Source organism: Eulemur rufifrons, chromosome 7 (genome assembly GCF_041146395.1).
Source record: "Eulemur rufifrons isolate Redbay chromosome 7, OSU_ERuf_1, whole genome shotgun sequence".
Taxonomy (NCBI): Eukaryota; Metazoa; Chordata; class Mammalia; order Primates; family Lemuridae; genus Eulemur; species Eulemur rufifrons.
In genome coordinates, this window is record NC_090989.1 from 63,390,425 (window position 1) to 63,400,642 (window position 10,218).

Below are 10,218 nucleotides of genomic sequence, written 5' to 3' on the forward strand. Positions count from 1 at the left end.
TAAAATGTGTTAAATATAAATGCATTTTCATAATTTTTTGGTTGAATATTTTCAAGATAAAGTCCTTGTCAAGTCTTTTTCTTTCACTATGGAATCTAGTTCCCCATCTTTAATAGATTCACTCTAACAGAGGCCTTTTCTGGTACCAATTATATTGGGAAAAGAAAGACCTCTTATACTCATCTGTTTCTCAAGCACGCAATGTATTTTAAGAATCTCCCCAGGAAATTGTAAAAAGTACAGACTCTGGTGTTCCCCTGCCATACCAATTCTGAATCTCCAAGAACAGGACAGAAACTAGGAGTTAAAAAACACTCCGTATTTTTATTTACTTATTTTAACTTTTTTAGAGTCAGGATCTTGCTATGTTGCCAAGGCTGGACTCAAACTCTTGGGGTCATGGGTTCCTCCCGCATCAGCCTCCTGAGTAGCTAGGACTACAGGTGCACCACTGTGCTGGCTAAGCTCTAAGTCTTTAACAATTTTCCAAAGCAATCCTTATAATAATCAGGCAAGTGTGGGAATAACCAATTTAACTCATCCTAAGCTTTCTCTCTCTCTTTCTCATAATCTTAAGAAATCTATTTTAACCGTGGACTGCTTTACCTTTAACATTGGACTGCTTTCTTTATCCTTTATTCTTTTTACATGCCCTCCTTCCTAGATCAGTGTCTAATCTAGAAATGAAAGGTTTTTGAAACTTTATCTATGCAGTCTTTAGAATTTTACAGTCTGTTTCTACTTTCGTATTGTTTTATTAATATTTCAAAACACCTTTGAACAAACCAGAACTTCCTTATTTTTTCCTTCTTTAAAATTGAGTGTGAGTGATTTGTCTCAAATTTATTTTTCCTATAGTCCCTCGGCCTGCATTTTCATGAGTCCATTTTGCTCTTTATTCATCTGGACATTAAACTACTTTGCAAATATTACCAGGTTTTGTCTGTTCTTTTGTCTGCCTGATTATCAGCTCCTGGAAGACACACATGGCATTTTCCATTTCTTCTGTATTTCCCCCACTGAGCCTAGAAGATTGACTAAGACTGACTAGTGCACAGTATGCTTCACGCGGTGGGTGCTTAATAAATATTTTAAAACAGTATTAAAATGTTGAATAAATTTGACAGAAGTGCTGCTCCCCATCATTTCAAGTGCCAACACTTTCTAGGTCCCTTTTCTGCCTAGCAACCATTTCCCAACATACCTACATGTCCTTAGACAGCTTAGCCAAGCTGAAGCTCTCTTTTGATCCAGCCTTCCTTGCCCAAGTTATAGAAATGTTTCCATTTTTTCCCCTGAGGAGTATCTTATTGGTACCCAAAGACTCTGCTGTGTAACTTGAAGTTGCTTTTTCCTTTGGTGGTAGTGAGGGCGAGGAGGAAGGACAACAGAGATGGAAAAGGTTTTATTTCCAATTATTTCCAATGAAATTTCCAATTTTCTCCCCAAATCATCTTTTACAGTAAGATACTGTGTCCTTATGTGCATTTTCATATCTGCAAGGATGGTTTTTGTTCTTAGCATCTGAAGAATGCTAAGGATTTTAGGTAAGGGGTTTCAGTATTTGAACTAGGATACTATTCTTTCATGAGCTTTAGTCAATACCTCATTTCCTTCCTGATCTACTACAGTCAGTCAGGCAGGATTTCTGTTATAACATCATTTTCCTACTAATCATTATTTCATACATGTAAAAAATAAGCTTATATTTATGGTGTATGAACCTAATGTAACGCACAAAAAAACTTATTCTCTTTATCTTGGGTAGGGATTTATGTTTTACAAGGCACTTTGTCCTATATTCATTGGCTTATTTAATCCTCACAACAACTTTGCTAGGTAGGCAGAATAGGGTTCATTATCTCCAGGATAAGGAGACTTTATGTGACTTATCCAAGATCACACAGCGTGAGCAGACACACATTGAAAATCAGGACTTCTGACTCCATACCCAGTCCCATTTCCCAGTCTTCGCCAGTCTCCCATAGCTTAACTTTACATAATAAGCTCTGGTTATGTCAGTAGAGAGAAGGCTGCCAGGAAGAAGCAAAGCAGTGCCAGATGGATATGTGGGGGGCGGATGAGAATACATTGCGCGTGCGCAGATCCCTAGGGCGCATAAGTGTCCCGGAAGCCTGGGCAAAGACTCTGAGCTCCGTGTTAAATTGCAGCCCCAACCTCACGCTAACGCGCAGGCGCACTTCCTGAAGCTAAAGGTCAGAATAAAGAGGGCGGACCTCAGAATCGCGCAGGCGCAGTTGTGTGCTGGGGCACCAAGATGTCGTTCCCGAAGTATATTCCGTCGCGCCTGGCCACTCTGCCCCCGACCCTCGACCCGGCCGAATACGACATATCTCCGGAAACCCGGCGGGCGCAAGCCGAGCGGTTGGCCATAAGAGCCCGGCTTAAAAGGGAGTACCTGCTTCAGTACAACGACCCCAACCGCCGAGGGCTCATTGTGAGTCGGGGGCCGGCCGGGCGGGAATCCAGGGCCCGAGTCCGGGCGGTCCAGTCGGGATGGGTAGCCCAGAGTGGCCAAAGGAGACCACGCAGGGTGGCGGCCACCGTTTCCGATCAGTATGTTAGACGCATATCCTCTTCCAGGCCCAGAGATCAGGCCCACTCACTAGCCCTTTGACCTTGGCCACAGAGCTCGGTGGTCAAGAGGACGGGCTCTGGACTGAGACAGACATGGCTGGATTTGAATCCTGGGTTAATTACTTCCCACCTGAGTGACCTTGAGAAGGGTCTTCAACTCTGCTTAGCCTCGGTTTTCCTATCTGAACAATGGGTGTGATACAATACTCCCTGTTTTATGAGCTTGTAGGGAGGATTAAATGAGGTAAGGCACGTGACTGGCCTAGCACAGTGCCTTGCTTGTAACACGTGATCAGAAAATGGTTATATGTATATTTATAAAATTTAAAAAGTTGTTTTTTACTTTTCAATTCACATTTCATAAGGATACTGCTCTCTCCTGATGGAAATATAGTGCTTCTTCAACCTATATCTTTTAAACACCCTGAAGCTTTGGGCCTTGGAATCAGCCCCCCAGGCACTGCACATTGGCAGACTATAATGACCTTGGGCAACTTACCTAACCACTCTGAAAAATTACAGTTTTCTGATGTTCCTATGGAAATGATGTGCACTCTTCATAGAATTGTTGTGAGGCTAAATGAGATGCTCTATGTAATATTCCCCATCACAAAATATATGCCCAGTAAACTGGTAGCTATTATTTAACAAGTGTGCTTTTAGATAGTTTTCTGTATGAGAGCTGTCTAAATATGTTAAAATAGGATGTTTAAAAAAAAAAAAAAAAACAACTTTTCCCAGCAATTGCACTGGTGTTCTCTAAGAATTTTTGGAAGTTGTGAGGATTGAAGGAAAGTTATACGATGTGCCAGGCACTATGCTAAACCCTTCTTTGAGCGTTATTTTATTCACATATCGCAACTATTCAGAAAATTAAGCTGTCACTATCCCCATTTTACAAGTGAGAAGACAATATGGGAAGGACAAATAGCTTATACAGAAATACCTCTTAGCAAGTGATAGAGCAAAATTTGAACCCTGGTTTGTGTAACTCACAGCATATGCTTTTAACTAGTTGCCTGTACTCCAACAAGGTACTCCAGCCAGTACCTTGTTTACTTGAGAAGAAGATGCAGAGACCCACAATTATTACATACATACTCACATGATTGGGTTTGACGTGTTAGATAGTATGTTATAGTGAAAAAGAATAAGGCCTCATTCAAACCTGAGTTTGAAACCCCAGATCTTCTGTAATATTTTTCAACTCTATGACTCAGGGCAGTTTCCGTTTTCTCATGTAAAATAGAAGTAATAATACCTGCCTCTTTGGTTGTTCTTTTAATTAAATGAGTGTGTGACACAATCATTTATTAATCAGTACATGTAAATTATCTAGTCTAATCTTTAAGAATGATTGATTCAGTCAGATAATCGCTCAGGGTCATAATGGGCCTGTTTTAGATGCTTATGTAACTATAGAGAACAAAACAGGCGAAAATCCTTGTCCTCATAGAGCTTTCTTTCCAGTGGGGGAGACAAGCAAGAAACAAGTTTAAAAAACTAAATTATTTAACATATTACGTAATGGTAAGTGATAACAAAACAAAGTAGGGGAGGAAATCCCAAGTGTTTGTATGTAGCAGGGAGGTTAAACCCCTACAATTTTAGATAGGCCCAGGGAAGGCCTCAGTTGGAAGATGACATTTGAATAAAGATCTGAAAGAAGTGAGGTGAGGAAGCTAGCTCTGCAGCTCTCTAGGAAAGTAGCATTCTGGTCAGAGGGGACAGCAGGAGCAAGGGCTGTTGGGCAGCAGTGTGCCTGGTTAATTCAGAAATTACTGGAGAGACCATTGTGGCTAACGTGGAGAAAGGTGAGGGCAGAGAGGTACCTGGGACTAGATCATACCAGGCGTTGGTCACTGTAAGGACTTTTACTGAGTGGGGAGTCACATAATCTGGATTTACATTTTAGCAAGACCTCTGGCTGCTTGGTTGAGAACTGACCATGGGGAAACAAGGACAGGAGCAGGGACGCTAGTTAGGAGGCTTTTGCAGTAATCTGTTCTCTTAGTTGATTGTGGCTACCACAGTGGTGGCAGTGAAGGTGGTGGGGGGGGGTGGTCAATTCAGGGTGTATATTGAAAGTAGAGCCAACCAGGTTTGCTGGCAGATTGGATGTGATGTGTGAGAGAAAGGAGTCAGGGAAGACTCCAAGGTTTTTGACGTATGTGATTGAAAGAATGAAGTTACCTTTTCCAAGATAAGAAGAGTGTGAGTGGAGCAGGTATGCAGGTGGAATGAAATATTAGGAAATTTGTTTGGATATGTTTGGGGAGATAAGGAGGAAAAGAGCCCAAGAGTTGAAGAGAGAATGGCCAAAGAGTTAGGAGGAAAACCAAGCAGGTATGGGTCCTGGAAGTCAAGTGAAGAAATTATTTCAATCAAGAAGGAGTTTTCACCATGTCAAATGCTGCTGAGAGTCATAGGACATTCATTGAGTGGTGTCAAAGGAGGAAAACGGTCCCCTATGGTGTATCTTTTACAACCTCTCTTAATCTCTCCTAATAACAGTACTGGGTTCAATGAACCACGGTGATGGGACTGTTGGTATTTTTATGAAATAAAATGTCTGTTTCTGGAACACAGATCTGGCAGATCTTAAAGCATAGAGAAGTGACTGGCAGATTGAGAAGTCTGCCATTGGATAGTCATTCAAATTCATTATAGCAGAAAAGATGTAAGAATAGATGTATTTATCCTTCAAGATGTTGTGTCCTTACCCTCTTTACTGTTTGCAATACAGGTGTAATAAACAATGCTGCAGAATTTGCTTTTATTTTAATGTGGTATCATAATGTTAATAGTTTCTAGAGCAGCAGAAGGTATTTTTGAACTTTTAAATCTAGTAGTGTATGCTCACACCCTTGAAGAATTTCAACCTGATTGTAAAGAAGGGGAGCATTTCCATCATAAGGTTTCTTTATTTCTGAGATCCAGCTGATCATATGAGGGTAAATGTGCTATAATTTAGTTTGGTTTGAAATACAGCTGTGGAAGACCCAGTTACATTATTTTAGTCCTACCAATCATGACTTCTTGGTGTTGGTTAGGACCTTGAATGTTCACATCATATATTAAAGTCTTAAGGCTGATTTTGTTTGCTTATTTTTATCTGTCAGTTAATTGGAGAGTCTAATTTTGTAAAATCATGTGGGGATTTAGCTAATTAAACTTAATTATGTGTTTGGGGGTAGATTTGCTATTCTTGGATAGTTATTCCAGTATAAATGTATTAAAATAGACAATTACTTTTTTTCTTAACCAAGACAATCTGATTGTTTTTCTTTAACAACTTTGACCTTTCTGTAAAACTTTTAATAGTGTGAAATGTACCAATTTGGCTTTTAAAATATCAGTCATCAGCTTAAAAAACTTAAGAGTTTAGAGGTAGCCTACCTCCTTCTTCATTTTCCTGCAGCTTGTTTTGTAGCTTGGAAGACCAATGTGGGCATAGCATTAGAAAGTGTCTTGGAACAAAATACAAAGCATGCTAGAACATATGAAATCTTTTTCTCTTCATCCGGAATATGATTCTGATGTGGGGTTCTGATGGTCACACTTCAAGAAAGATCACAAAGCTAAAAACAGTCCAGAGAAGTATAGATACAAATGATATATGAGAAAAAGTAGCTTCTCTGACAATTTAAAAAGATTACGATTCTTAAATAAATAGAAAGCTGAAGGGTGATAGAAGAGTCCTAAATTCTGAAGGATTTGAACAGTATCATCAGAGAATTATTTAAAAAACACTAGAAATGAAAGATCTTCCCTGAAGCTATTTAGCAACATTCATTAACTTAACTATTACAGAGAACAAAAAGCATCTCTATGCTCCTTTACAAAGGATGAATTTGTTTCTCAATATGGCCCTTCTTAAAGTCTATAATTTGGTTTGTTTTTATTGATTTTAGGAAGATCCTGCCTTGATTCGTTGGACCTATGCAAGATCAGCAAATGTCTATCCCAATTTCAGACCCACTCCCAAGAACTCACTCTTAGGAGCTGTGTGTGCAATTGGGCCCCTCTTCTTCTGGTATTATGTTATCAAAACTGACAGGGTAAGTATTAGGACCAGATGTTTAGTATTTGTGTGATAGGGCCCCTCGGTAGGTGCCAGCTGCAGCTCTTTTCTCTTGATGATTGCCACCAGTGCCCCTCCCACCTTGGCCCTGTAGTCTGCCTTCCTTTCCTGTCTTCTTTTACCTTTATTCTTTTCCAGCTGGAGTTAAGTCAGAAAGTTTCATTTATGTTTGGTTTTATTGCTTTATTGTTTCAACTAGCATAGAAATATACTTTGTTAAAAATCATGATAGCCTCTGGGTCTTTCAAATTTAATTTAATGGCTACTCTAGAACTTAAAGTAATAAAATGGTCAACTTAAATTTCTAAGACTTGATCTTAGCTCATGGAAGAGATTTCCTTGTGTGTTTTACATAGTATAAGTAAATTATACTGTGATTATGAAGCAAAGGAATACCAAAATAACTTTAAAAAGTTAATTTCTTTTTTCTCATTAGAAGATATGTTGAAATTAAACTTATCTATTCTGATTACCCTTTAGATCATTATTCTGCAAATGTTTTATTTATTTTTCTTAGTTCATTTGTTTTAAAAAGAGATGATGTTTATTGGGTCAAGTATTAGTAGATAAGTAAATCATTAATGTTTCCTGTTTGCATGAATTCTAGTTAATGTTGGTCACATTTTATGAATTAATGAATGGTAAAACCTATTAATACTCTAGCAACAGAGAAGCAAAAGTGGCCTGTGTTGGGAATCAGAGGCCTTGGGTATCTGATTGCAGAGAAAGCCAAGCTTATCTTTGGCACTAGACCACTCCACTTCTGGTGGTAGACCCCCAGGCCTCGTGTTGCCAACTAAACTGGAGTCCACCCATTTGGCTTTGTCTTAAACTGGCCAATCTACTCTCCTGTTAGGGCTTCTGCATTTTGATTATTTGATAAATGATCTACCTAACAGAAAGGTTGTCCCCACTTTCCCAGAAGATGTTTACATTTTTCTTTCAATATACGCTTTTTAGGGGGATAATATATTTCTAATTACTAAAATGTGAGTAAGATGTTTTTTGAATAGGAGTGTTTTTTTTATTGTCCCTTTAGTTCTTTAGGTTACTGTTTCCTCACACACTCCCTGAGCTTTAGACAATGGGATTGAAATTAAATTTGGGATGTTTCATTCTGTTTTTCAGGGTTGTACTGCAGATTGTGCATTGCTTTTAATGAACATTTTTTTCTGTCTATACAGGACAGGAAAGAAAAACTTATCCAGGAAGGAAAATTGGATCGAACATTTAACATTTCATATTAAGTCTGGTAATCATGACTACATGTATTCATGCTTAAATAAATCTTCTATTAATCATTAAATAGTTTCTCTTTCTTAATATTACCTTGATTCAATGTTAAAACTTATTAACGCCCAACCTACAGAAGCAAAAGTGGCCTGTGCTGGGAATCACTGCTGTCGGAGTGACAGCAAACATTTGCTGGACATTGAAGAATGCCTGCTTTCTAAGAGCTCGTAGTTTAGTGAAGAAACAGATTCATGTTCAATCATTCAGTCATTCAACAAATGAGTGTTAACTATGAGCCAGGCACTGTGTTATGTGCTAAGACTATAGAAGTCAATGAGACAGACTGAGTGCCTATGCTTAAGGAGTGAGTACACACTCTGACAGTTGTTTATTGAACAATTGTCAATATTTGAGTGCTTGTTAGGTGTCTGGTACTATTTAATACCTAAGTCTGGCCCCAGCCCCAGTGGTAAATGCAGCAGAAGAGTAACACCAGTGTAAAAAATACAATAGTGATTCAGGAAATTGATGCAGGCATGCTGATGAGGAATTTAGGGAGATAGCATTTGATGTAGGCTCTGAAGTTCACAAGCCTGATAGGACAAAACAGGAGCATGAAAGGGCAAGATATGCTGGATTGGGGGCCACTGTGGGGTAAGAAGATGGAGAGTGGTGTCACAGTGAGGAACAGAAATATAACGGTTAAGAACATGGGCTTTGGAGGTCAGATCTAGGCTAGAATCCTCGCTTCAGTGTAACAGTTGGAATACTGGGCCTCCATTTCCTCATTTTTAGCGTGGAGATAGTAATGTCTACTACCTCATGAGGTCATGAAGATGAAAATGAAATAACAGAGTATTATTAAAGCTGCTGGCTGGGTGTGGCTGCTCACACCTGCAATCCCAGTACTTTGGGAGGCTGAGGCAGGGGGATCACTTGAGCCCAGGAGTTCAAGACCAGCCTTGGCAATGTAGAGAGACCCAGCTTTACAAAAATAAAATAAAGCTACCCTATGCTTTGTAGTTCCATCTTGAAACAGGTGACAATCTCATCTACGAAGGAAGAATAAAATCAAGTGCTGTAGATGATCAGCATGTTCTTTAGAGCTGGTTTACACGAGTATATTGGTTTTTAACTTTAAAAGCATATTTATGACTGTTCTCTCATTTGATCCTTGTATTTGCCTGGGTTGCCCTAAAAAGCAGAGCCTGAGAGAAAGGATTCTACGCAGGTAGTTTATGTTAGGAAGTGACCTGAAAGAACAGGAGTGGGAGGCTGGGAAGAGTGAAACATGAGGTAAAGCCCATCAAGTGTGTGCCGTTGAACTGTTGTCTCTGAGAGTAACTGGCTTCCACTGGGGACCTTCTGAGGAGCCCTGTGGAATGTACACAGAATTTTCCCTCCAGACATGGACAAAGCAAATATCCTCTCTGCATTGGCCAAGAGTTATCCCATGCCATTCCCTTGTATGTCCAGGTATCAACATGCTTCAGAATGGCTGTTTTTACTGGCATCACATGCAGCAGGAAGGAAGCTTAGGGCAGAAGGCAAGTGATGTGCTGTGCAGCTGAGGTGAAGTAGTGTCAGGTCACACCTGCAAGCAACTGATTGTGGCAGCAATAATTGGAGTAAACAGACTAAGAGGATGTGAGGCAGGCACAAGAGGTACTTCATCATGCCATACACTGCTTGGATCTGTCTGTGTACACACTGAGTCCGATCTATAACATGTCCTTCAAGGTGATAGCGATGTACAATCTCTACAGAACATTCAGTATGGGACCATTAATGGAACAAGCTACAGTCCACACTGTTGTAACTGGCCTGGAAGCCATAACTGATACTCATTATCTCAGCATGATACTCATTATCATGCTTTCTAGATTTCTCTTCTTTGGCCATCATTTTTAAAAACTAGAACCTTAGTTACTCCAGTATCATCAGGCTGCCCTTTGTTGTAGCACTTGACTGTTTACAGTTAGACTGGACATGGAAACTCCAGGATGCTCCAGTGAACACCCTGGGCTCCAGACATATTCTTTGCTGCCCCATTGTGTGGCAGAACCCTAGCTCCTTGTAATCAGGCTCACTTCTGCCAGAAAAGGGAAACTTTTTTTGTCTACTGTTTCCCAGGTACAAGAAGCCCCAAGTGACCAGAAGATGCTTTGGATTATTGTGTTTCCCTGCTGAAAGTGTTCTCAGGCCCCACTGTGGGAATCAGGACTTCTTATCTAGCAGAATCTAAATTTGTAGGACTAGAAGCACACATTCCACAATGAGTCACTGGTGGCAAAGGGGGCCAA

At 39.9% G+C, this 10,218-nt stretch overlaps 1 protein-coding gene across 1 annotated transcript; it reads left to right on the plus strand.

Moving 5' to 3' along the window:
- Positions 1 to 2,222: 2,222 nt before the first annotated feature.
- Positions 2,223 to 8,119, plus strand: NDUFB4 (NADH:ubiquinone oxidoreductase subunit B4). Its single transcript, XM_069472681.1, has 3 exons — positions 2,223 to 2,458; positions 6,513 to 6,659; positions 7,867 to 8,119. The coding sequence occupies exons 1-3, from the start codon at positions 2,279 to 2,281 to the stop codon at positions 7,927 to 7,929; spliced, it is 390 nt and encodes a 129-aa protein (XP_069328782.1). The 5' UTR covers positions 2,223 to 2,278; the 3' UTR covers positions 7,930 to 8,119.
- The last annotated feature ends 2,099 nt before the right edge of the window (positions 8,120 to 10,218 follow it).

Bases quoted from the DNA above. Each gene is read 5' to 3' on its own strand.
- NDUFB4 (XM_069472681.1), top strand. From the start codon at position 2,279: ATGTCGTTCCCGAAGTATATTCCGTCGCGCCTGGCCACTCTGCCCCCG. The intron at 2,459-6,512 runs GTGAGTCGGGGG...TATTGATTTTAG, and splicing joins CCAACCGCCGAGGGCTCATT to GAAGATCCTGCCTTGATTCG. The intron at 6,660-7,866 runs GTAAGTATTAGG...CTGTCTATACAG, and splicing joins ATGTTATCAAAACTGACAGG to GACAGGAAAGAAAAACTTAT.